The sequence below is a fragment of the Lepidochelys kempii genome, chromosome 22, assembly GCF_965140265.1.
Source record: "Lepidochelys kempii isolate rLepKem1 chromosome 22, rLepKem1.hap2, whole genome shotgun sequence".
NCBI lineage: Eukaryota > Metazoa > Chordata > Testudines > Cheloniidae > Lepidochelys > Lepidochelys kempii.
In genome coordinates, this window is record NC_133277.1 from 13,267,529 (window position 1) to 13,294,430 (window position 26,902).

General features: G+C 54.3%; 1 protein-coding gene across 4 annotated transcripts in view; it reads left to right on the top strand.

Moving 5' to 3' along the window:
* The window catches only part of NECTIN1 (nectin cell adhesion molecule 1), a 153,732-nt gene that overhangs the window by 109,871 nt on the left and 16,959 nt on the right, over positions 1–26,902 (top strand). For 2 of the 4 annotated variants that reach the window (XM_073320773.1, XM_073320774.1), the window contains exons 6-8: positions 11,274–11,421; positions 16,330–16,417; positions 16,942–17,052. In XM_073320773.1, the coding sequence (XP_073176874.1) occupies positions 11,274–11,421; positions 16,330–16,417; positions 16,942–17,052 (347 nt within the window). Of the gene's footprint in view, positions 1–11,273; positions 11,422–16,329; positions 16,418–16,941; positions 17,053–25,150; positions 25,335–26,902 lie in introns of all 4 variants that reach the window. The other 2 variants (XM_073320776.1, XM_073320777.1) reach the window with 2 other exon arrangements.

The window sequence follows — 26,902 nt, forward strand, 5'->3', positions numbered from 1 at the left end:
AGTGCCATTGCCTCCTCAAAAATGTGCAGAAGGAAAAAATAAATTAGCAAAGGGTTTGATTGTTCATTTCTCCGCTAAGCTGGAAGGAAATGAAGCAGAACCAAAATTAAGAAGTGGGAGGGAGGGGGGAACATGCGACATCGCCAGGCCCCATCCTGCCCAGAGCTGCGCTGGGGACGCTCTGTGGTGCTGGCCTTGCTTGGGAAGCAGCAGCCTCTGGCCAATGAGCAATAGGTGGGATTGCAGGAGCCGGTATAAATGCTCCAATGAGGTGAGCACTGGAAGTGGATGGATACACTGGAGCAGAGAGAAGAGGGGCTACGTCTGCTCCCCTCTTTCCCAGAGCTGGGCTGGGGGCGTCACTGGGGCTTGTGGTACTAACTGTCAGGTTTGTACCAGGCCTGTCTCCATTTTTCTCCTTATGTCTCTCACCCCTCGGAAATTCACTCTCTGGGAGGGAGCGGTTTGTCTGGCCAAGTCCCAGTGTGCAGGAGGCTGATGGGGGGCCCAGACCTGTGGACTGACCCCCGGGGTACATTTTAGAGAACTTCCCACAGCTCCCTAATCTCAGCCTTGGACCCACTGAGTAGCTCCCTGGCCGACCCTAACCTGACATATGGATTCATTCCAATGTAGCCTTGCAAACCCCTAGCTTAATCCCCAGAGTCTATCTACCCTGGCCGCACCTGAGCATGGTCCCCCTCAGGCACCACCCAAGCCTAGGATGACCCCAGCCACACCCCAAAATACCTGTGCACTCCCCAGCACAGCCAAGCCTTGGGTAGGTCCCAGCCCACTCTCTTTGCTGAAGAAATAGGACCACGGTGGAGCGGCAGAAGTCCCCTGGAGGCCTTGTCTGCTCCTTGCACCTGGGCTGACCCTGCAGGTATGCATTTATTGGCTTGGCAAAGAAATGCCCTGCCTGTGAGCTCTGGGGGCTGGGGATGCCAACTACACACAACGGTGACCAAGTGAAGCTGCAGCCTTTGTCCCTGGCAGCGATATCTACATCCCCCATGCCAGCACGAACCCTGCTGCTGCTGCCACCTCAAGGACTGGGATCTGGAGCAAATGAAAAGGTTTCTGGCCTGGCCTTTGTACTGTCCGGCTGCAGAGGCGCCATGTGGTTCTCCAGGGGAGTGGTTGGGTTGCCACAAGGCTTTCTTGGGGCATTGTGTGACGGATGGTTGTGTGGAGAGATGGACCCAAGCAGAAGCCCCAGAGCCAAACACCCACAAACGTGGAGAATTTGGAATCTGGATCTAGATCCAAATGTTGTGATTCAGGCCTCTCTGCATTGTGTTGTGATTGATGTACTTGAGTGTGTGTGTGTGTGTGTGAGTCCAGTGAGGGCAATCCAGCCTAATTGAAGGGGGCTGCACTGGAGTAGGTCGGCCTAGCTGCACTGAAAGCAGTGGAATCGTGCCAGTTTCCACCAGCAGAGGATCTAGCCCTGTCATCACTGCCCTGGCTTCCTTGCTAAATCCCCCTTGCACTTTAAAATGCATAAAGAGCTCTTTGTTTCCCACCCTGGACTGTTGCCTGGTGTTGACGTGCGCTGTCAAACAGCTGCCGTACTCCCCACCAGAAGTGGCTGCTTTTTCTAGCATGGGCAAAACCACCCCTAAAGGAGAGGCTTTTTTTGCAAAGTACTTGGTGATCTCTCCCTGCCAAGGTTGTTCTCCAAAGATCAGTCAGGGTTTCCACCAGGCCTTGCTGGGTTAACTTTCTGCTCCCCTTGCGATTACCCAGCCTTAAACTCCATCCTTATTAGCGGCTGCTGGAGGAGACTCAAAGAGGAATTGCAATAGGAGGTCGCCATGGGTCAAACTGCATTCCAGAGGAGATGAGACTCTCACAGTCCAGCAGCTACTTAACCACTGATGGCTCCTATGCTGGGGAAGAGGGGGAGGAAGGTCATTAGCGGCCAGAGATGAGTTTCCACTGGTACCTCCTGCCATTACCTGAGCTGGATGGCAAAGCAATTGCCCAGGATAGAATGTGCATGAAATCTCAGCTAATATCAAACACCTGGGCGTATCCATTGGCAGATGGGTTTTCTCTTCAAAGCAGGAGCCCAGGGGAGGGGTCTGCCCCCCGTTCGCCATGCTCCCGGCTCTCCACTGCCCTCTTGAGTTGTTTTCACAGTGCTGGTTAGGGCTAGTGAACACAGAGCGAGGCAAACAGGTTTGGGAGGGCATGCGGCCGCGGAAGGGAAATGCAATCAGTACCCTGTGGGCTGGGTGCCAGGACATGCTTTCCTCTGGGACTTGATCAGCCCCCGGGTGCTGGCTGGTAGGGGATTGCTCTGATTCAGTGACCAAATTGCACCAAATGAGGCCAGGCTGGGGCTCACGCTGGGGCAGTGACCACAGCAAACCCTGGAAAATAGCTCCCTGTACCTGTCCGTTGTGAACCTGAGCAGTGTGGTCCCAGTACTTCAAGCGTGCTCACGGGGCTGGATGTAGGGGGGATGTCCATGCGTCTCTGTTGCACAGAGTGGTTGGGCTCAGGGTGAGATGAGGATTTCTGCTGAATGCCTCGGGTGGGGCGTAGCGCGGCAGACCAACAACACAGGCGGAGCTGGGAGCAGCCTCCTGCACAGTGGTGGCCGTACCCGCTCCGCAAGGCTGGCAGCTGTGGAAGTGACTGTTACATAAACAAGCAGCCTCATCGAGTAGCCTGGGCTTGCTTTTAAATTTCCTCCTTATTTATATAGTTCCTCCGAGCCCGTTGCAGGAATAACAGCTCTGCCTCGTCTCTGTTCTGGCTGTATCCCCAGCTCTGCAGGTTATTAACCCTTTCGCTCTCTTCCCCCTCTTCATTTGAGGAAATATAGGGCCTGCTTGTCCCCATACCCTGCACCCAGCGGAGTCATTTATACCTGGGTCGAAGGGGTATCAACGGATATGGGATCAGGAATCTCTGCTCATTCCCGTGGCTAGAGCATTTCACCCCACCCACCACCACCACCTTTGCACACAAGATGACCTGAGCTGCAAGGCCCCAGAGAATCGGGTCCAGAGACTTCTCTGGCTCAGAAAGACCCGCAGCGCCCCGTCAGCCATCTCCTGCATTCAGAGATTTCTCACAGCTGCCCCTCGCTCCATGGTTCCGGCCCCCCGCTGTTTGCACAAGCGTCAGAGCTGGGCAGCCCTGTAGGGTTCTGAACACGTGCTGGGCACTGTGGGGTTAACTCTGTGCGGCAGGCTCGGGACTGGGCCTGGAGCATTGATTTGTGGCAGCCTGGTGGCTGATTCTCTGCGCTGTGAAATGCCTTCGCACGCATTCTCGCCTGCAGCCCTGAGCTCTGGTTGGGAGCGAAGCAAGACAGGGCTCGGTCAGCCTGTTAAGGAGAGGCTCTCTGGGTCTCGTTTGCCATTGCCCTGCGCTGTGCGCTGTCGTTTACACCAGTGCAAAGGGCCGGAGAGCACTGTGGCTCACGCTGACCGTGCAAGGCAGGGGAGGTCAGACCCGCAGGCTGCATTGGTTGTTCAGGCTGCATTGGTTGTTCAGCAGCTGGCACCCTGGCTTGACTCGGCCCTGAACCACTGACCCAGCAAGGTGCCAGTGGGGAAATCAGTGGAGCTAGGCTAGCTAGGATTTGTGCCAGCTGAGCATCTGGCCCACTGCCCGTCTTGCAGATGCAGCGTAGAACCTCAGCTCTTGCTGGCTTGTGTACAGTGCAGATGGACGGTGCTTGTCCCTTCCTGATGCCCTGCTCACTGGCGAGTTCTCTCACCTCCCTGCTGGTTAACTTGGGCAGGGCGGTAAGGAGGGTCCATCATTCTAGCACTCTCCATCCTTCCTCTTCTCCCATGGGTGCTCTGGATCCCTGTAAAGCCTCGGATTCATTTTCACAACCCAGCCTTTGCCCCAGCCTTGGCCCTGCCTGCTTAGCCAAACTCCCCGTCTCCATCGCCTCTCCTTAGGCATAGCCTTCTGTTAACCCTTTGCGAACAAGAGCTAGACCCTGCCATGCTCTGGACTGGTGCTGTGCTTCTGGGCTATGGAGGTAAGAGCCCCAAATTAGCCAGTCCCACCACATGAGTTTAAAAGCAAGCTCAAGACCTATTTTTACCTGGACTTGCCAGTTCCTTAGCTGTGCCGCCTTTGAATCTTCACTCACACCTTCCTCTCCTCTAGTGGTGAGTTAATGCAGCCCCCTTCCCGACCGCCTCCCCGTGTCTCAGCCCTCCAGAGCCCAGCACCCGCAGAACTCCACAGCAAGCCAGCACTGCCCTCCTAATGCCACCGCTGGCTCCCGGTCAATTCAAGTCCCATTCGAAATGGCTCCACTTGGAGCAAATCCCCCACCCCCCGGCTTACGCCGCTGCAAATCTGAAACAATCCTGCTGAGACCAACAGAGATCTACCTCGCTGCCATAGCGCAGAATGTCACCCCCGGCTCCTCAAACCAGTGCTCCGATGGCTAAGATCAGGGCTTATCCCCAGCTTAGACTTGCTCCAGCCAACTTCATAAATCTTGTCCCTTTCTTCTCCCTCCCTCCCTCTGCCCATTTAGTACCAGCCTTCTGCAATCCCCTGACTGTAGGTGGGAGAGCCTTCTCCTCTACAGCTTCTGAGCTCTGGAACACGCGCCTGTGTGTCCAGAGGTGGATTAAGGTTTCCTGGGTCCTTGGACCAGAGCAAGTGGGGGGGGGGTCCTCTCCCCATCCCCTCCGCCGGCATTCCTGCCCCTGTTCTGCTCCTTCCTCCTGCAACCCTGCTACACCCACTGCTACACCCCCTACAATTTTGCACCTTCCCCCTGCGGCCCCGCCCCTGGTCCATCCACAGTTCTGCCCCATTCCACCACCACCCCACTGCGGCCTGCAACCCGTTTGCTCCTTTCTCTCCCCCACATTGCAGCCCCAAGATCAGAGAAGCTCTGTCCCCTGTCCACGGCCTAGGGGCTGCAGCAGGGAGTGAGAGCTCCTCCAGCCCTGAGACCTAGAGCTCCTCCAGTCCTGGAGTCGCAGCAGGGGCCTGGGCGCTGGGGCTTTCCCCCTCCCCGGTGTTTCTGCCACGGAGCAGGGTCAGGGCGTAGGGGTGCCCATTTTTCCAGGGCCCCCCAGTTGGCTGGGACCCCTGGGCACGGGCCCGTTGACCCATTGGCTAATCCGCCACTATCTGAGTCTCTACAGCTTCTCACCTCTTTCCAAATCACACCTGGGAACCTCTCTGTCCACCCTCCAAAGCCCTCACTCTCCCTCTGCTAATATTTACTATTTACGTCTCACTTGCATTATTTAACCCAGGGGGCACGATACGTGGGGGTGGCTTGCTCAGTTTGAGCTTGTGGTTGGAAATGATACTAGGGCTGCTCACACAGACAGGGCCATAAATCTGAGCCAGGCCTCTGTCGCTGTAAATGGAGACATTGGCCCTGGCCCTGTGGTTTTTTTGTACTTGGGTGTGTTTCGTGGCTGGCGGGGGCTGTGCTGAGGACAGGAGCCCTCACATGACATCCCCTTCAATTTGTCCATCGAAAGGGGATTCTCTCTGTCCACTGGAGATTGTGCGCATTCTTAGTGAACAGTCGACTGAGTAAGATTGGCGGACATGAGCTAATTGAGCATCATGACTGGTTAATTACAGAAGGTCTTGATCGCATTAAGTGTTTTGGTTTGCTTTGGTGCCGTATCGTCATCTCACTCACAGCTCCGATTGGCTCCATACAGAGTCATGACCGCATTCAGGGTTATGATTGGTTCGTTAGGAGTCCTGCTCTCACCAAGTATTCTGATTCGTTAACTAGAGTCTTGATCTCATGTAGTTTTTGGTTTGTTTCTCTAGAGTTCCCCATCTCACCAAGTTCTGTGATTGGTTCATTCCAGATTCCTGATCCGCCTTGGGGTTCTGATTGGACTGTTAGGGTTCCTAATTTCACAGTGTGTTTTGTTTGGTTCATTAGGATCCTGACGCCAGAGTGAACTGACTGGGAACCAATGGTCTCCAACCTTTCAGTCCTTTATCTCTTTCCTTTTTCATTCGTGGAATCACGACCTACAGCTGAAGGCCTCATGGTCCACAGCTCCAAAGAGCCACATGGGAGCCAGAACTCCCGGGTTCTATTCCTGGATCTGCCAGCGAGTGGAAAGTTGCATCTTTTAGTGTGTTGCTTTCTCCATCTGCGAAATGGGGATAATAATACTTACCTGCATTGGGGAAGAGCTTTAAGAACCCCAGACATACACAACAGTGCGAGTGCAATGGATTCATTATTAATACATAGCTATTTTAATCCACTTGCAAGGAGGGCCGGGGGTTAGGTGGCTCCTCACCATGTTCCCAGCTCCAGGAGGGAGCAGGGCGCTGGGGAAGAATGGAATACAAGAACAAACTAAAGGAGGCAAATGGCACCAAAAACTTTTTTTTTCTTTTCCTTTCATCCTTAATTCTAATTGTTCACATTAATTCAGTCTCCAGCAGGAACGAAGAGCTCCCAGCAGCCTTTAGCCACTCAGATAAGGCTGAGCTGTTTGTTTAGCCCCATCGGGCTTCCCATTACTTGCCTCGCTGCCAAATGCTTCATGCAAACTTTGGGGGGAGTTTTAAGCAATTCTAGCGTGACACGGAGCAAGGGGTTTTGCATTCTTAATTTTCAAAAGTTCTTCTCGGTCCAAGGCTGATTTCCACCCCCACTCAGCTGCCCATGCACTGCAACCCTGACCAGCCCTGGACCCCCACAGCTTTCCCAGTGAACCCCAATATTAACCCACGGCCTCTGCAAGTCCACTCCTGGGCCCTCCATACCATGCTGTGCTTCTGAGCCCTAACCCACAGTACTCCAGTTCTACAAGGCAGAGGAGGAGCTTGGGCTGCCGTTGAGATCCCTTCCTCACTCAGCCCAGCTAATGCAGTTAGACAGACAGTCCGGCAGGCAGATGGACTACAACACTCAGCGGGTTCATTAAGATGCCCCCAAGTGAGCAGCTTCTTCAAAGTGAGATTGATAAGGGCAGGGACCAGACACGGGAAGGGCCACCTTGTGCTAAGCCACGGCCGCTCAGAGGCAGAGAAGGGGAGAGCAGGAAAGTGAAAGGCTGAAGATGTGGAGAGAGAGAAGCCGATGAAAGAGAAAACAGGGAAGGGGGAAATAGGAGACAGCCTCCCTCTCTTTATCCCTCTTTTTCCTGTCCTTTCCCCTCTTGGCCTGTCTAGCCAAGCCTGCATCTCCCACTCACCTACTCCCTTCATTCTTTCCTTCTTGGTCTAGTCTGTGCTGGTTCTGATCCGGCCCCCATCAAATCCAATCCCCTCCCAGCCATGCATTCAGCGACACGACTGACGTCTGTCACGTGCAGCATGTTCTTGGCCATCCGCCCCTCTGCATGTGCGGTGGACTGGTGTGTTTTGGTAGGGTTGCTGCTGAGATTTGTAAATGCCCACGCAGTTCTGTGCTTTTGTCAGAAGAGGTGGGTGGGAGCAGTGCACCTGGCACTGGGTGTGAAGGAGGAGGGGTGAGGTCTGATGATCCTGGGGGAGTTCGTTCTGCTGTCTGGAACCTGCTCCCAAGGCAGCTCTGTCTCCTGCCCAGACGAGGTTCACCCTTGTGGGAGAAAGGGCCTGAGGGGTGGAGCTATTCATTACCATCACCCTCATTCTGGAGCTCCTGCATTTCCCTCATCCCACTGTCATTCCCTGTCCTCTTCCTCTGGCTTTCTTTTCTCATTGTCCTCTCTCTCTCTCCCCTGCAAATTTGAGGGCTGCATCGCCCCCTCCGTTGTCATGAACTCCTGTGCTGGCTCCAGGACATCCACTTGGCTCTATTTATTTATTTATTCCCCACCCCCGCAAGCCCTTTCCATACAAAGAGCCTGATTTACAGCTGTAGCAGGAAGCTGATGTTCCCCACTCGCTACCTGACATCAAGAGAGCCATTTGGGGCCAATTCATCATGGGTATGCCCCAGCCGAAGTGACTGGAAGATTCTTTACAATCGTTGTCCCTGCCACAATCTCTAATGCAGTCCTGGAGATCATATCCCATTGCATCAGCTGTCTGTTTGAGCATGGCAGTAAGTGAGCTGTCTCAAGGCAGAAATGTTATTTATGAGGTAAGGTGGTGTATGGAGAGGGAAAGCGGGGGAGGGAGAGGAGCTGAAGTGACACCGCTCAGGAGGATGAGAGCCGGGCCTTTGCCTTGTGATGACTGCAGTATCCTGCGGCCTGGCTCAGAGTTTTTAAAGAGGGGCCTGCGGAGGCCAGGCGAGATACCAGCTGATGGAGATGCGGGGGTGCCTTGCCAGGTAGAATAAAGGCCCAGGTTAGCATCAAAGCATGTAAAGGGATGGAAGAACAGCGGGGAAATTGAGGGTGGGGTAGCATGTTGGCTCGCTGAGCCTTTTCCGTGCTTGCTGTGATGTCTAGTGCTGACATTCAGAACCCTTTGCACTGATGTGATAAGTGTGTTTGTTCTTTGCCGTGTGCCACAGGGACTGATCGCTGGCAATAACTGGGGAGAGGGGACATCTCTGTGAATCCCATGCAGACCCCATTTGCTCCTTAGTGCAGCAGTCTGGGAGTGGGATTCACACAGATGTGTTGCTTTCAGAGATCTGTCAGAGTTGGCTTTGCGCTAGCAATGGGATGGGTCTTCGGGCATGGGATGGCAGGGTGTCAACCTCACAGCTAAGCAACTGGCAGAGTACCCAGAGCATGGGGGTGACTAATCAATGGGGGAGGCTTTTCCATCCGAGTCAGCACTGAACCCCAGTGCTCCACGTAGGGAGTGTGCTGGATAGATTTTCTTGTGGAGGGGATATGAATCCAGGGTGCTGACTACACGTGGCCATTGAAGAGCCCCTGGAATGGATGTGTTTAGGTGTGGCAGAATTTGACAGATAACAGCAATGTCTATTTATAAGCATTTTTTTTTTTTAGTTTTATCCACTTAAATTTTCACAGTTGGACTAAATTATGGGCAGGGGTCAGAAAGCAGCGAAGGTCAGTAGATGCTGATTTCAACAAGTTAAAACTTTATAACTACTAAAACACAAATTGTTAACATCACTTGCCAAACTAAGCAAAGTAAATAGCCTCAAATCAAACTCTAACAAGTTCCTCAAGCAGCATTTTCCTTACTTTGCCTATCTGTCAATTTCAAATGTTATTGATGGAAATATTTTTTGTCAGTTTGTGTATATGCAGTGAAATCGACGTTTGCCACAAAAATCAAACCCATCCAAGTCTAAGTATGTTAATTCCAGTGATACAGATACCGTCCAATGTGAGAAGTTACATTCTCCCTGCAATTTCAACAGGGCACAACATTCTGCTTCACTTCCTGTCCTAAGCTGCATTGTTCCTGGGGGCTGTTAAGTAGCTGGTTTCTTCCACCGCAGAGGTAGCTGCTTTTCATCAGTGGAGGGCAGAGGTGAAAGTAAGCCGATCTGGTATGGCATACCGGCAAGAGCCAGTACGCCATGCCGGACCTGACTGGCTTCCCCAGGCTGGCGCTTTAAAGAGCCCCGGGCTCCCTGTTGCTGGAGCCCCTGGAGCCCACAGCATATACAATATACCATTATTATTCCATCTGCCCTACAGGGGGAATTCCACTGACTAGCACAGAGCGTCTTCCCTTATGTGAGATGGGCAGAATCTGAATGCTCTCAAGCTGTGAGTAAGCCACAAGTGCTTTGGGGCTGGAAGGCTCTGCAGAGCTGATAGTGTTAACATCCCAGCTAGCGGAAGGTTGTCCTTGGGGTTAGGCCAGTCATTTAGGATTTGGAAAATCCGGGTTCAGTTCTCTGTTCTGCCACAAACTTTCTGTGTGTCCTTGGGGTGATTGCCCTGGGTCCCACCCCATAGACAGGGCTGGCATTATTGGCCCATGTCTCATGCATGTGACAGGCTCAGGTGCTGAGGATATAAATCAGATCACACTTTGCACCTCTGCAGGGAGGAGATAACTACATGGTGCATCCACCAGGGCCACTGCCCCTTGTAATGAGACGCACACACCACTGGGCAGGTCTCCACCCCATTTCCAAGGAAGGCATATGCTCTGCTGTGAGCTGCATCCCTTCCCCAGGGGACCAGGCTCCAGCAGGCCCCTTTTTCCCCCTCCCCTGGATTTTTTCCTTCCTCCATTCCAATTATCTTCCACTTTCATCACTGCCGGAGCTGTAAGTACAAAGTACCAATTAGCTAGTTTTCAAGTTTAATTAGGTTGGAAGGTAGAGCAAATTAAATCCTTTTATCGTACATTTCAAAGCTCTTTCCCATCAAGCCCACGGGATTGGTTTCCTTTGAATGAGGTCCATGTTAGTTGCATTGAGGCCGACTCCAAGTCATGGAGCTCTTCAGCTCCAGGGCCAATGGGAGCCAGGGCAGGGGGTATATGCCCTATCCGACAGCCAGGATATCTGTGCCCCATGGATGCAGGACCCTGACACACACACACACCCTGCTCTGCCCCCAGTCAGTCACTGCTTCCCTGGGATTAACCTCTGATACTAAACTTGTCCTCCTGTGAGTCCAGCCAACTGGCAAAGTACCTGCAGCTGAAGGGTTAACCCTCAGGACCGTAGCCAATACCCTGGTGGACTGCGAGGAGTTTTTGGTGGGCGCCTGGGGGACCTGTGCTTGGGGGATCTCTAGCCACTAGGAGCGGGGAATGCTGGGGTTTGGCACTGCTGCTCAGCATTGTAGTATCTGAGCACTGGGACTCTGGGAGGACAAGGCCCCCACCCCCAGTGCCCCATAGGTTTCCCCCTGCTGTCGGTTCTGGCTGCAATCCTTAGGACAGACCTGGTTATGGGGAGGCGGGTCCCAGTGGGGGGTCCAGGCCATGGGGAGGGGAGACCTGGGAGAGTGGGGTCAGCAATGCTAAGAGCAGGGAGGCCCTCGGTGGGGAGGATCACGGTACTCGGCAAGGGGGCTGATGAGTGGCGAGGAACCTTGTTCAATCCACGGGAGGCCAGCGAAGGAGGCGTCTGGTGCTTCTCGAGGCAAGGCCCTATGATCATGGAATCTATGGACCAAATGGTCAGAAGGGGCCAAGATGGAGCAGTGTCAGTCAATAGAAAACCAGGTCTCTGGAGACCTGGAAGAGACAAGGTCCATCGTGGGGCAGAAGGGTATGCCTTGCAGGGGGAGGGATGGGACAGGGAGATCAAGCAGTGTGTGCAGTGTGGGGGCTGATCTCTCTCTGGGAGCCACAGGATCTGCAGTACATTGGGCCTCTGCTCTGCTGAGTGCTACGCCTGGCACCATTGCTCCCCAGGCTTCAGATGCTAATGCGTTACGTCTCTGTGTTTGTTCCAGATAAGCCGCTGCCGCAGGGACCCCCAGGGGGCATTATCGGGATCCTGGGGGGCGTAATTGCTGCAGCTCTCATCATCGGCGTGGCCGTCACTGTGTTCATCATCTACAGGCGACAGCAGAAGAGCCGCACAGAGACCGACAATGACCTGTGAGTAGCCTCTGCGTTCCCTCCCGGCTGCACCTCAACCCTGGGCTCCAGCATTCCAGTCCTGGACTGGCCCCACCCAACCTCCTTCCCCTGCAGCTCCATTCCTGCTCCCCCAGCCTGAGCTGTGGCTCTCCCTGCTAGATCCCTCCCCTGAGAGCTCTTCTGATACCCCTCAAGCCTAAACAGCAACGTCCTCTCGGATTCCCGGCCAGAGCCCTCCCGCGGGTCACTTGGCCAATGCCCCGGTATCCGAACCTGCAACAGCCACAACAATTCCACTCCTCAGCAGAGAGTGCCAGCCATGATGCCTTTGTCCGAGGTTCGGTGACACGGGATGGCACGCACTAGGGAGAGCAGGGTATGAACCCGTGTGCGGGATCCCAGTCTCCAAAGAGCAAAAGGTGAGGGCTGCTCCTGACTGGCACAAACATACGCACCGACACCAGGCACATGGAGGGGTGGGACACCCGCATCGGGGGTTGGACAAAACTGGGCCTCTTTTTAGCTTTGCCAAAGCAAATTGGCCCATTTGAGATTTTTCCAAAATCACAAGCAAAGGGTGGGGGGTTGCAGTAAGTGCTGCCTGAACCCCACAGAGAATGAGGTAAATAAATCTTTGGTGATGGGGGTGGGCAGGTTGGATCAGTGGCCCATTGGCTACTGATCAGGGGTGCCTGCTGGTGGAGAGACAGCCAGGGCTTGCACACTAGAGATTGAACCAGGATTCCCAAGTGCTGCCTAGGGCCCTATTCCCTGGAGACTGAGCTCAGAGTCCCACATTGCTTCCCCTGGCTTCTCTACCACCTTGTCACCCCAGCTGTGTGTATTTGGGGGCAGATGTTTAAAGAGGAGGCACGACAGGGGAACCTGCACAAACTGCACCGCGGCCCATTGCGTGACAGGGAGGCCTGCTTGGAAGGCACAAATGCCAGTTCGCTTGTGCCAGCCTGGGTGCAGGGGGCATTGTCTTGCCTGCTTCTCAGTGGAGCAGCCCCTTTCGCCTCTACCTGCTGATGGAGCAGGAGCTCAGAGATCCACCACCCGGCCCCATCCTTGGGTTTGGAGACGCTTGGCCCCTCTCCTCTGCCACAGCCCTTGGGAACTGATGGCGTGCCTGCTGTCCAGGGTGCTGAACTATCCCAAAAACAGGGCGGGAGCAATGTTCCCTCTAATTTTCTTCCGTGCAAATTTTTGACAGGCCATGTGTGCAAAAAATGTCTTGTGTGCAAATGTTTGTGCTTCTGTGCAAATGTCTGTGGGCGCGGTGTTTCGCCGTGGGCGCAGGGTTTCGGGTCTGTGTGCACGCGCACTTATGCACACAGCTTAGAGGGAACAGTGGGCGGGAGGCAGGGGACATGCCGAGAGGATCCTGCTCCCCAGCCCTGTGGTGGCTGGCCTGGTTGGAGGGAGTGCCCCAAGCTGAGTGTACCCTGGGCAGCCCCTGGGCATGGTCCAGGGCTCCTGGGCAGAGGAGTGAATTATTCTCTTTCATTGTGTGTGTTTCTCTCCCTTCTTCCTGCCGGCTGGTTCTCCCTGAATGATAAATCATCTTTGCTCCTCTCTGCCTTATCACTCAGGGCTGTATCTCCCCCTCCTAACAGGGCCAAGCCATTACCAGCCCCAAGCATGGTCCTTTCCCAGAGTGGATCCTAGCAAGCGTCTCTCCCCTGCATCTCATACGTGGGAGCTTTCAGGCCCATTTATAAAAATACCTGACTCCCCTCCCCACCTCCAATGCTCTGGCAACATGCAGGGACAGCTCCTGGTTCCCAGCTTCTGGCTCCCACTCACAGCAGAGTTTGTTGTGGATCCTTTTTCAGTTGTTAGAAAGTTTGGAGGAGGGAAAGTTTCTCCTTTGATTGTGTCACTGAGAGATTTTGGGGTAGAAAAGCAGACAAGCCAACCTGCTTTCTCTGCCTCTTCACTCCCCACTTCTCTGGACACCCCACATGTGGTCTCCCTGCAGCTTCCCAGCCTGGCCCCCTCCCATTTCTACTCCTGCCCTCTCTTACTCCCTGATCCCCCTCCCCAGGACTCAGATTAGGGCAAGACACTGAGGCAGTGGTATTCCCCCAAGATCCAGTGAACAAGGCACCAGAACAAGAGGTGACTCACAATAGAGTGTGCACGGGTTTGAAGTTTGATCCTGATGCACAGCTGGGCTCCTCCAGCGTGGATCCCCTTTCAGCCTCCTCAGTACAGGCTCCCCCTGTTCACCCCCACCCCAGGCTCTTCTCCCGTGGCAGCTCTCTCTGGCTCCCTGACTATTGGAATGGTTCAAGTCACATTGCTGGGACCTCAACCTGCAATTCAGCCCTGGCCCCATCCTCCCCTAGGTGCTCAGGTTGTTGGCAAGAATCGGGTCTGAGTCCAGACTCAGGTCCCACTAACTACTTTCAAAATCTGGGGGGGCAGGGGCGTGTCTGGGTTTGGGCTCATCTTTGCTTTCAAACACCATTTTGTTCCCCATTCTACTCTCCCTGTGCCCCTTCTTAGCACACTCTGATCACAAGAAGTCTGTAGCCACCTAGGAATTGGTGGTTGCCCCTAAACTACATGGCCAGTCAGACTCCCAACAGAGCATCTCATCTCCCCCTGCACCAGAGATGTGACCCCAGCTCCTTGAGCTAAATGTGACTCTCCATTAGCTACCAGCAGTATGGGGTCTATGACACACAGGCAGGCTGCTCTGATTTTGAAGAGGGCAGTGGTCATACATTCATACCAGGCAGTTCATTACAGTCTGGGTATTACCACAATGTGCTAGCCTGGTATCCCGCATCCCTCTGATGCTGGAGAAGGGAACAACTCACTGGATCCCACCGGCTGCTGCTCACTGAGGGTCCATTGCCCAGCTATGTCCCCTGAGGCTCAGAGCAGAGGTCTTGGAGCAGAGTGGTTGCTCCAGTGTGTGCCGCACAAACAATTCCACCCCCACCCCCTTTGGAGAAGTTCTTCTCATGAATCCTCTCAGGGAACAGCATCCTCCTTGCTGCTGTATCCTTTCAGAGAGCAGATGCCCCGCCTATCACCCTCAAATCACCCCCTTCCCATTTGCAAAGGGAAAGCACCAAAGAGCTGAAGGGTAAATGGATCTCCCCACTGCCCCCACCACATGGTTGTTACATCCCAGAAAAAATGTTTTGCTCCATTTAATTCTGTTTGAGAGAAGGCACTGGAGGATGACGGGAGTGTGCAGAGAGAGACAGCGGAGTGAAAAGCAGGAGTTGAGACAATAATAACCATGTGGGGTGCAATTGCATGGACAGCATCAGGCCTGCAAAAGAGCCATTTTCAGACCGTTGGTTTCCCACAATGGCCCTCCACAAAGGCAGAAGAAGAGCTACTTTAGCTGAGAAGAGTCATACAATGGAGCAGGCTGAATGCCCTGACCCTGGGGTCAGGCCTTCTCCTGGAGCCCGAGATAACAGAGACATCTCTTCCCCACTCTTCATGCCATCCATCATTGTGTGGTGCCCCACTTTGCATAGAACCATCTAGGAGCTTGATCCAAAGCCCACTGAAGTCACTGGGCATCCTTGCCGCAGTCCGCAACCCCCATTTTCCACCCTGCATCCCCGTCCCGAGCCCTGCTCTGGGCTTGGAATCCACTGGAGTTTGCAGAAAACTACCCCCTGCATCTACTGAAGTTCACAAGGAGAACGAACACGTATGGAGAGAAAAGGGAGGGGGCAGCCCACTAATTAGAGTGGCAGAATTTAATAAGATTTGTAAAAGGATTAGACACGTGTATGCATATGAGCAGAAACTGGAGAGACAGTCCCTAGGATGGAGATTACAAAGGCTGTCAATCCTCATGCTCCAGGGCAAAAGCTGATCCCCCCATTTGGGATCAGGAATAAATTGCACAGTGTGTGCAATATGAAGATTTTTTGCCAAAGCCTGACGTATCCAACAGTGGCCACTCAGAGACCAGCTACCAGACCAGACAGACCATTGGCTTCCTCTTGATTGGCAGTGCTCACCACAAGCTGCTTCCTGGAATCCAAAGCAACAACTCAAATAGTCCCTGTTGGGATGATTTGGTGCCAGCTCTGAAGTGGGTTTACCCCCACCAGCCTGGGGGCCACAATCTGAGGCAGAGATTGACCTGGGATTAGAAATGTAGTGTGGACAAAAGAATCCAAGGAGGGTAGGTGAAATATTAGAAGCAGCCCATTTAATTATGTTGACAGTTCAGTGGAAAGCTGACTCGCTGGATCTAGCCATCTCACAGTAGTGCCTAGATGCCCCAGTCAGGATCGAGGCCCTCGTGTTCTAGGTGCTGTACAGACACATGGTCTGTCCCTCCCTGCAAAGCTCACGAGCTAACTTCAGAGAAGACTCAGCTGTGGGTCCAGTGACCAAGAGGGAAGAAGTTGTGGGGGGGGGTAAGGGCAAAGGGAATGTGTGGAGTCATTGGGGTTACTCCAGATTTACACAGGCAGAAAAGAGAGTGGAATCTGTCCTAGGGTTCCTGCCCCAAGGGATTTAAGGTCTGGGCCAGAACTGTAGTGAAAAGGCAACAGGCATGGGGGGAGAAGGGGGATGCAGTTCTCTGAGAGAGGAGGGAGAGGTGAGTGCTCCTTGCACCTGGGAGCTCTGACTGATCCCTTATTCTGGGACTATGAACATTTCTATGGCTAAATTGCAGAGTGGGTGAAGCAACCTCCAGGGGCTGGTCAGCCCTGACACATGTCATCCCCTGGGGAAGTGAGCTTCATGGAGATGAAAGCCAGGAACCCAGAAGGAAAGCCCTCCCCGCCCCCCCAATAATGCCCAAGCTACTTGATCCGCATCTGCACCCACTGAAGCCAAAGGGAGTTTTGCCATTGAGAGTGGTGCATGTGGGATCGAGCAGATTCCCTGACCCCACAGTCGAACCAACGGCTGCTTTTCTCCCTGCAGAATTGATCTGCCTCCGTCCCACAAACCTGTCCCGCCACCAAAGAGGAAACAGGAGATGAAAAGCCACCTGACGGCAGAAGACATCCAGGTACCTACCCCCAACCTAGCACACCCACTTTCTTTGCCAGCATGGGAGACAGGCCTTCAGCCAGAATTGAGGGTGCCAGGCCTCTGGAGGCACAAAGTGCAGGCTCCAGCCAGCCTTTCAGAATGCCCCATGAAGCAGGTTTGGTGGGAGGAGGGCAGTGGTTTGGGATTATCCTCTCTGTCCAGGATCTCGGCAGCCTTGGAGACTGCAGATTGGACCCAACCTGCACCCTTCTGGGCACAGACAGGTTCTAGGTTGGGCATGGACAGGTTCTAGGTCAGGCAGGGTTCTTCTCGGAAGGATCAGTGCCTTGGTGAACTCCCAGCCTTTGAAGTGTAATGCCTAACCATGGTGAGACAAGGAATGGGGCAGAGAGAGAGCTGGAGAGAGGGACCCTGCAGGGGAGGTCTCATGGTGACTCTGTTCACCTTGCCCGATCCCCTGGGACAGGTGCTGCTCCCCAGATGGGTGGCAGGAAGGGTGAGAATGGTGCTTGCCCTCTTGACCTGTCTTCCCAATTCCAGGTCGTCCACCTAGACAACATGAAGCAGGAGGAAGAGCTCCAGAAGCTCCCTCTGCAGACGCCGTACTACGACATGGCAGCCAGCGAGCCCTCTCCGTACTCTGACAAGCTGGTAAGGAGGGCATGGTGCCGGCACTGCCAGGGACCTGACCTGGCCCTTGCCCCCCGTTTTCTGCACAGGAACTCCCAATAAGGGATTAGGTCACTCCTCCGTCTGCTGGGGTGGGCGAGGCAGCCTGCTCTCTCGAGCTGTTGGAGGAAAGGAGAGCCCTCTCCTAGACTGAGATGCGAGACCACAGTCTCCATGTTCATCCAGTTCTAGGCCTCCTCGCCCCACAACCGCTGACCCTAGCCTGGCAGGACTCTGCCCTTTCCTCTTCCACTGTGTAACCCCCCTGGCTTTCCATAACTGTGGGTGCATGGGATGTCCCATGGGCTCCTCTCCAAGACACAACCAGCAGCATATGCGGTGGGAATTAGGACTGAAATGGGCATGGCTGAGTCAAACACCCGCACTCCCTGACCCATCAGTCCCAAGACAGCTTCACCCTGGCCAAATCAGAGTCACAGGGTCCCCTACCCATAAACCCTTCCTTGAGATCATACCATCGTGTGGCTGGAAGGAGTGAGGATCTGCTTGTGGATCCTGGTCCATCCTCTCCTGACTGGGCCTGCCCTGTGCTGCGTGCCTCTTGGGATCCTCATCTCCCCAGGGGGGCTTGGGGCCTGAGGTCCTTAACAGCCTACTAGCAGTGCGTGGGAGAGAATGCAGCTGCAGGCCTACATTTCTTTTTTGAGGCACATTTATTCTGGGGCTCAGGGGCCAACTGGCTCGGGGTACTGTGTGCAACCTGACTGCTAATTGACCTCTGCATTGTTCCCAGCAAAGATTCAGGCCTTTTTGCAGAAGGTGGAAGAGGCAAGTTGCGAATCTGCATTGGAAAGGGAGGTGGACGGAGGCAGGAGGTGCTGGGATCTATTCTAGAGTAGGGTTTTCAGCAAGTCATCGGGGCCTGTGACCCAGCCGGTGCTCCCTGCTGGGTCCTCACCTTCTGCAGCCAGTCCCATAAGAGACTGTTAAGCTGGAGGGGAGGCTGCTGTGAAGTGACCCAGAGAGAGCAGAATGTATGCAGAGGAGGAGACTGGGAAATCAATTATCTGCAGGGCAGAGCTTGCTGGAGTTTGACTTTAAATTGAGGACACTTCTTTAAAACCCTGTGTTTTGTGTGGATTTGTTCAGCTTGAAACAGGGAGCTGCTAATGCAAGGCAGCAGCAGCAGGGGGACTAGGGGTCAAGGAGACAGGGAGGGAATGTAGCAGGAGTGTAGGGAAGGCTGATGCAGATCTAGAATAGGTTAGATAGTGATGCATGATAGCTGTCTGCCTTCCTGCAAGCAGGTGACTCATGGGCTACGCATCAGCCTTGGTACAGCTAGACTCCCTGGAACTGCAGGTTTAGATCCCTGCAGTGTTGACTGACCTTTGCTCCTCCGAGGGTGATAAATTAGTTACCATGCATAGGGGAATCTCTTCAGTGAGACTTTAAGTCAAGGGCCTGACTGCTCAGAATGGGTACAAGATCAACAGAGGGTTTTGCCCTGGCATCCTTGGCCAAAATTTCTTCTTGAGCAATGTATTGTGCTCTGCTTGCTGCTGTCCACCCCAGAGGTGGCTGCATTTCACCAGTGCTCGCTCTATATGAAGTGCTTTGGGATGAAAAGTGCAGAGTAAAGGACCTATAATAATTAGCATGGATGTAGGGAGCAGGATTTCTCCCTCATGTTGCTTTTATACCAGTGTGTCTCCAGTGAGAATCTCCAGAATAAGGGCGAGGACAATCAGACCAAAGCACCTTCATCCGGAGAAATGTCAACCAGCGAGACAGTAAGAACAGCTGTGATGCAAAAGCTAACCCTAAAGACCAAACTCTGCTCTTGGTTCCACTGGTGAGATCCCGGGGACTTCACTGCAGCTGCAGGGGGCATATAGCCCTAAGGGAAAAATTCTCTGCTGAGACCTGCCGGCGGGGGGAGATGGGAGGGGAGGGGGATGACCAATTTCCTGGTCTCCCCAATTGGTTGCCAATTTCCAGGTGTGTTTTGTGGGGAGAGCAGGATCCCGGAGCTAGGCTGTGCTCTGAGGATGGGATCTCAGAGCAGAATCTCCCCCATAATTATGGGGAAGGAGTTAGCTCGCTTTGGTAAATAACAAGAGGTTGGTTAATTAAAGAAAGCCATCAGTGGCCGGGCTAGTGATGGGAAGATGGGCCCAGCTGGTGGCCATGTAGTAACCATGGGAACCTGGTTTGGCAATCTCAGTCCAGCTTGGAGCAGACACATGTCCCAAAAACCCACCACCGTTTGGAGCACTGAGGCTGGGACGGGTCATGAAAACCAAACTTCCCTTTTCCCCCAGAGGGGGTCCCTCCAGGGCAGGACGGAGGCCTGTAGGGGGCAGTGTGTGGGGAGCATCCCCCGACCCTGCTGGACTGTCCTTGCAGAAATCAGAGGGCTCTGGTCGGTGGGGTTCCAGTCCTGCCCCTTTCAGTCCTGAATCCGGTTCTGTTCAGGTACCTCCGCCCCCCCGTCCGTTCCCAGGCACACAGGACCCCTCCCCTGCCATATGCCGACTCACCCGCAGGCTGCACTATCAATAGGTAATGCTGGACGGAATAATTTTGGAGGAAAATCTCTGCTTGGAATCAAACAGAGCAGGGACTGGGTCTCTCACTGCCTGGCCCAGGGCCCTGACCCCCCTCTCTGCCCCCCAAACACACAGAGAAAATGTTCACAAGGTTTTGGTTTTGTTCCTGCCTCCCCCACGCCCTAGAGATCATCCCCGCCTCCGGTGCCCCCAACTGCCCGTTTTCCAGCTGTTGGTAACACCCCTTTGGCTGGCTGCCTAGGGGTGGGCAGGGGTGCTGCTCCCAGTCGGCTCCATCCCTGCCAATCTCCAGGCCCTTTGAGCAGGCGGGGGGGCTATGGAGGCTGCTGAAAGTCAGCAGGAGGAGCGTGCACGTTTCCTGCCAGGCCTGCTGGGATCCGCCAAGGGCTCTGGGGTGCACAGATAGCGCACGCTGGCTGTGGGGCAGCGACGGGGACAGGGGTGTATCGCGCTGCACGTCCGGGCCCAGCTCTTCCCCCTGCTCCTTCCCATGGGCCCTGCTGGGGGAATCGTTGTGGGCTCCATAAACCCAAAGAGACGGCCTTCTGCCCATGCTTACAGCACCCAGCCTATTGCAAGCTCTGCCGGCCTTTGCAAACCCTTTCCAGACCCGGGGTCCAGTCTGTGGCCTGGTCACCACTAGCTCCCACAGCCACCCCGCTGGTGGGAGCAGCTCACTGGGCGGCCAGAGGGGTGTGGCTGAGAGTTTGGCTACAGGGAAGCATCCGCCTCAGATTGTTCAGGGTCAGCTGGGCACAGTGTGATCTCATCAGCTGGGGGGCCGGAGGCAGGGGCCTGGACCTGAGATTTAATGCCGGCAAAGAGATCCGAAGAGGAGGGGTGCTGCAGGAGAGCAGCCCTCATGACAATGGGGGCCTCGGAGCAGGGGGAGGTTGCAAACAGGTGTTAGCAATCCCTCTGCCCCTCCCATACTGCTAAATGGGAGGAGGAGCCAGAGTTCATCCCGGCTAGATGGGAGGAGGGTGGCAGGCTAGGGGGAGGCCTTGGCATGGAAAAGGCTGCGGAGTGCTGCATTAGAACTAGATAAGGGTGAGAGGCAGCTGGTAAGAAAGGTCAGATTAAGCCAGGACTGGGATGGGAGATCTCTAAGGAGCAGCTGTGGCGATTGCAGAAGATTGTGTTGGCACCAAGGCTCTGGCATGCTGCTTTGGGGAGCCGTGCTGCTGGAGGTGAGGGGGGAAGCTATGGTAGATCCCTTTTCACATCAAGAGTGGTCGGGTCAGTGCCCCGGCCAGTTCCAGGGTGGCGAATTACAGCTGCCCCCTAAATTCCCTTGTTGGTTTCACTTCGTCTCTTCCTGCCTTACTCTGATTTGCAGGGTGTTCTACCCCAGAAGCAGCTGCATGCTGAAGCATTTCCTGCATATAGATAGTTTGTCACTGGCTTTGGGACCCCTCGGAGGGGAAGGTGCTGGAGAAATACAGGATGTTCCTATTCTGCTGGCGCTTTGTCTGCTTAGAGACGGATGGGGGAAGGGATTAGAGAGCCAGGCACGCTGCGTTTCGCTGGGGCGGGCTCTTCATACATTCAGTGAATTGTGTGATGGCTTGTAATTTGGGATAAAGTAGATTCATCACAGGGATGCATGAAAACTTCTGCCTCAGGGTGATGATTTCGCACAGTTGGAGAGAAAGAGAGTCGGATAGGGATTAGAGAGACTGGGAGGGCTGGGGGAAGAGAGGGCTGCCAGAGAAGGGTGGCAGACGAGAGAGAATGGGTGAAAAAAGGAAAAGACTAGAGAGAAGGGGAAAGAGAGTAGGATGGAGGGAGGGGAAGAGAACAAGAGCAGCCCTGGGAACTGAGCCCAGCACGGTGGCGAACAACAGCTACAGACACCCCTAAATTCCCATGATCATTTCTCGCTGCTCACCCTAGCCCCCTCCTCCTCCTCCTCGACTCCAGCAAGAGGAGCAGTCCCGTCCTCGCAGATGCCCCAGGCCACACAGACACCTCCACCTTCACATACCCGCCAGGTGTGCAGAGGGACAGGCAGGTTTGGCTGCTCCTTGATGAGCTGGGTGTTTCCCTGGGGGGTGTCTGTGCTTCCTGCACCCCAAGAGGAGGACATTTTAGCTTCTGCCACACTGTCTCCTCCTTGTCCCACCTGCCCCACAAATCTGCAGTGCCCCAGGCCCCCCCAGCCGCATGGGTGAAATGTCCCTCCCCTCTGCCCCGCTTTTCCTTCAGGGGAGGTTATTTGTGGTGTTCACAGCAGTGAGAGGATGGTGTCTCTAGGGCTTGGCCAAGTCTATGAGCCCCCAACAAACACAGCACCTTGTGCAGGCAGGCAGGTACCAAATGACCCAGCTCCCCTTGCCCCTCCCAGTGGAGATGAGGGCTCAGAAGTTGGGGGTATGCACGTCTGATAAGCGTTCCCCCTCTGAGCTTTGCACTAGGCCAGTACCCATGGGCTCAGCTGTTTTCTCTTCCAGGGATCTCAGGCCAGAGAAAGGTGCGGTGTCTGGAAGACCTGCCAGGCTTGTGCTGTGTCTGGTTTTCACTGTATCATCGTGCGTGTTGTCTGTGCATGTGTGGAGAAGGGAGCATGTTTGTGCGCATAACTGTGAGGAGCCAGCACCAAATCCCTGGATCTAAATACACCCCCCACTCTGCAGATTTCAATATCCAGATCTGTCTCCAAAGCTTAGCACTGGCCCCTCTCTAATGTGTGCATGAGTGTGACTGGCTCTGCCAGTGTGTGTGTGTGGCCTTGCCAGAGAGCCTATGCATGCACAAGGACGTGTGTGTAAACGTCGGTGTGTGTGTGCGTGTGTGAGTGTAGGTGCTGTGTGTGTCTGTGTTGCATGGGGCTGTGTAGTGAGCTAATGGCACAGTGGGTGTGAGTGTGCGTGTGTGGAAGCTCAGGCGTGAGGCATGTGTGCGGGGAGTGGTTACATGTTTGCAGGTGTAGAGGGAAAGGGTTCATTAGTCCAGGCAGCTGTGTCATTCGTTTGGCTGACCGGGAATTACCAGGGTGTCGGCATTAGAGCTTGTGTAAAAGTCACATTATTGATATTAGAATACATTTTTGTTCTAAACAAGCAGCAGGCAGCAGGCATGAACCAGTGAGTGGCAGAGACTCACGAGACTCTGCAAAGACACAGACCCCATCCCCAGAGTGCGGGGTTGTGCTGGCTATGGGGCAGCAATGTGGACAATGGAAGGATGGGGCCCTCAGGCCTTGGGTCACCCCTCTCCAGGACTAGAGAAAGGGTCCAAGATGCAAAGGCTGGAACCAGATCATGGTCCTTCGGGTCTGGGTTTTGGATTGGGACCAGCATTATCCAGAATTGAACTGAAGAAGTTCAGTAAACTCTTCTATTCCAGCCCCCTGGCCCCTACACACTCTCTCCACATGCCCTCTCGGTCCCGGTCAGTGAGATTTCATTGGCCCTACAAGTTACACACTTGTCTGCAGCAGGTAATGAAGACGCAGACCACTCAGGTCTCTGTCAGACGGAGGGGCTTGATTCCACCATTGCCACATACACCAACCTCTGATGTCACGTACATACATTCACAAGCCCTCACATACACCACTACGCAAGCCCTGCACTTCCATATGCTGTGCATGTGTTTATACACAACCCCCCCCCAGCACCCAACATTTGTGAACTCCTGGCTGTACACTGGGTTTTCTGATGCTAGCCCGTCCGCTCTCCCTTTCCCGCCGTGCAGCACAGAATGCACCTTGAAGTCTGTTGGTTCCCCTCACAAGACCAGCCTATCTGGGCACCCATGGGGAATATGATACCGGAAGAACCACCGATGTTTGCTTTTCATTTCCCGCCACCCTGTTGGGTGGAGGGGTTCTGCCCCCCAGAGTTACAGCAAGGTAGATGGTGCAGCAAGACAGTCAAGAGATGACTCAACCAATCACCCTGTGCAGCAACAGGTGCTTAAAACAGCTCATCACAGAGCCATAAACCTCCGGAAATGGCCCTGCCACAGCTGGTAAATGGCTGAAAACCGTTCAGAAGCAAAGCGGGGAACGTTCTAAAATTAAACACCTTTTACCTAATTTGCATGGGATGCAGTAGCTCAGGGAGGGGAAGCGAGAAGAGGCTCCCGTGTCTGGAAGCATCCCACCTGCCCTCCGGTGAGCCGTAGCAAACACGCTTCTTGTTTGGTCAACACAGGCACCTTGTGTGGGTGGGACCAGAGGCTGCCCCTGAAATGCTGTCTATAGAGGATGTTTGTGGTGCTCCTTAGAGCTGGGAGTCAGGAGAGCTGCATTCTATTCCCAGTCTGGCATTGATTCTGTGTGTGAACTTGGGCAAGTCACTGCCCGGCTCTGTGCCTCAGTTTCCCCACTCTAAAACAAACCTCCCAGGAGGTTCACTCGTGACTGTTTGTAGAGGCGCTTGGAGGTCCCCAGAGGGAAGCCTGCAGAGGAGGCCAGGTATGTATCATGCTGTCCATGCAAGATTCCTTATTGCTGAGCACCTACAGATGGGATGGGTGCTTGGCAGACACATCACAGAGGTGTTCCCTGCCCCAAGAACTAGCAACCTAGCTAGTGCTCTAGCAAGAGAGAGCAACACACAAGGAGGAGGAATAGGATCACGGACGGACCTGCACCCAACCCCAGTGTCCTCCATATGGGAAGGGTGTTTTCTTGCCCTTTGGACACCAAGCTGTGACCTTGAGAGCTCCATGTGCAATATTTTACTGGTGACGGGTAACTCAACCAGAGGGTCTCAGAAGTGCTCAGGGGACCTCCTGCCAATGTCCTGTGGATATCACAAGGGATCTGACCACCATTCCCACCCATCCACACCTGCGTCTGTTCTCCTGGGGCCAAAAATACAAGCATTATCCCTGATTCTGGGTTATGTTCCCCCCTCACCCTGTGCAGGCCCTCTGCAGTGAGATTGCTGGCTCCTGGAGGGAGCATGGAACTGGACAGCACTGCCATTATATGGGGTTAAATCCAGTTCACCCTCCCAGGGGGAGAAAGTCTGGCCCCATTGAAGTCAAGGGGAGCTTTCCCATTGACTTTAGTGGGGCCAGGATGTCCGCCCCAATTTCCCAAAGATGGAGCTGTCCATAGGGGGGAGTAGCTGCTGGAAGTGGGAAAGCAACCCCTGTTCAGCCAGGTTGGAGAAGACACATGGGGGGGGGGGCGTGTCCGCTCAGACAGGTTAATTGCCCAGCTCGGCTAATGAATGGGGAGAAATGCCATTCGGATCCTGGCTCTGATGGGGGATTTTAGTTGTAATGATTGTTCATTTTTCCCCTTTCTTATCTTTTCTCCCCCTTTCACTGTTCTTGTCTTTCTTCTCTTCCCTCTCGCACTTTCCTTCTCTCCCCCTTTCTTTTAACACCCCTGTCTCTTTTGCCCTTTCTCATCCCTCTTGGCATGAACCCCCCACCCCTTTCCCATGAAACCCCCACCCCCTCTTTCCACACTCACACTCTCTCTCTCTCTCTCTCTCCCCTTCCTCGTGTTTTTCACTCCTCCCCATCACTGCACTCTGCTGTCCCCTCTGTGTTTTCACACCTCACTGCTCTCTCATCTCCAGAATTCGGGCACCAAGGACTGTGATGTCCACTATGCAGAGCTGGACACATCCGCTCTGGCCTCGTCGCCCAGCCCCCGGAGCTCCATCCAAGCTGGCGGAGACCTAGTCGAGTATGCAACCATCCAGCCTAACTTACGCTAACGCATGCCACTCTAGGCCTTTCCCCTAAGATTCTGGCCTCAAGGTACACAAACGCACTCTCCTTTCTGTGCTCCTGGTGAAATCTGTGCTCCCCCCACCTCCTGTCACTTCCCTCCCTCGTGGAATGGTTCCCGTTGCATACTAACCTCCCGCCCCGTGTCTCCATGGTGCTGCATGCTCCCTCCAGTCCCCACGGGGCCCGGCCAGAGAGACCTGAAAGCCAGAACGCTGTAGCCTCGCCTCTCCTGCATGCGGCCTGCAGTGGCATGACGCGCCCGTCCTCTTGCTTCGTGCTGTGTGGAGAGGTTGGGGGCAGGGCGGGTTGGATAATGTTTGTTTCTGGTTGGTTTTCCCCTGTCAAGGTGGCATATGTGAAGTGAGTGGTGCAGATGGGAGTGGGGTGGGTCTTGGTTTGGATTTCGGTTGGAATTGCCTGGGTAGCCAGAAGTGAAGCGGCCATGGGGAGATGTGCCGAAGAGGAGGCCAAATGCCCCGGGACCTGTTGAGAGAAGTTTGTCAAGAGCTTCCCTCATGCTTGTGGGCAGCTCCTCGGGTCTGTGTAGAGGAACGTGCAATACAAGGCAAGGTGGGTGAGAGGAACTCTAGTTACACCGTGCAGAGGGAGGGGGGAAGGAACCAGCAAGCGTGAATGAGAAAGGACTGGAGAAAACAAGAGAAGTGAGAAGCAGGGTGGGGGTAGAGGCTTGGGGACAGGAAGGATTAATGCCGTAGAAATGGTGGGCTAGAAAGCTAGATGAAAGAGAGAGTGGGTGGGTCAGGGCAGGTAGTTTGGCTGAGAGAGGGAAGTCCTCTTGCCAAGGGGCACCCATCTGAGAAGACAGAACACCAGAGGCAGCTGGGTCACGCAGATGATGGCCACCTGCTCCGCGTGGCTGGGAAGCCAGCCCCGCTCTGCAGCAATGCTCAGCTCTGCGAAGCATGGGAGATGAGAGGGAACATGTCCTGCCAGTAGGATGCTCCTGCTGACACTCAGCCAGGACATTTGCCAAGTGGAAATGTCCCCAGGCAGGGGATTGGAAGAGCAAGAGTGGTGTTCTTGTTTAATGGTGTGCCCTCCCCTCTCCGCCCGTGGCCTCCCGCAGCCAGGGGGTGAGAAAATCCACTCACCAGGGCCACCGCCACTCGCCCACTGCCCATCGCTCCCATGTTTGTGTGTCGGAGAAAGTTGGTCCATCAGAGTGAGCGTGTGTGTTTGTGTCAGAGACAGAAGATGAGTTTGTGTGTGTGTGTGTGTGAATGAGAGTATGTGTGAAAGTTGGAGTGTGTTTGTGAAAGTGTGTGTGTGTATGAGAAACAGGGTGAGGGTGGCTTTGTGTGTGTGTGTGTCTCTTCTGGTTGCAATAAGTGGAGATGCCCTCCCCACATCGCAGCCAATCCACCATTTCTAGTCTCCTCCTGCACCTCGCCCAGGCGTGTGAGTTTATATTTTCTATAACCCCTGGCCCTGGCTCACAGGGAGTGGTTTATCCTGTAATATAACAGGTCTCTGCTCTTCGTTAACCAGCCCGGGCGAGACACCCTGTCATTCTCCCTTCCAGCCCTTTATCAATAGTTCACAAGCTGCTGTCTCTGCTCTTGTGTTTCTCTGCT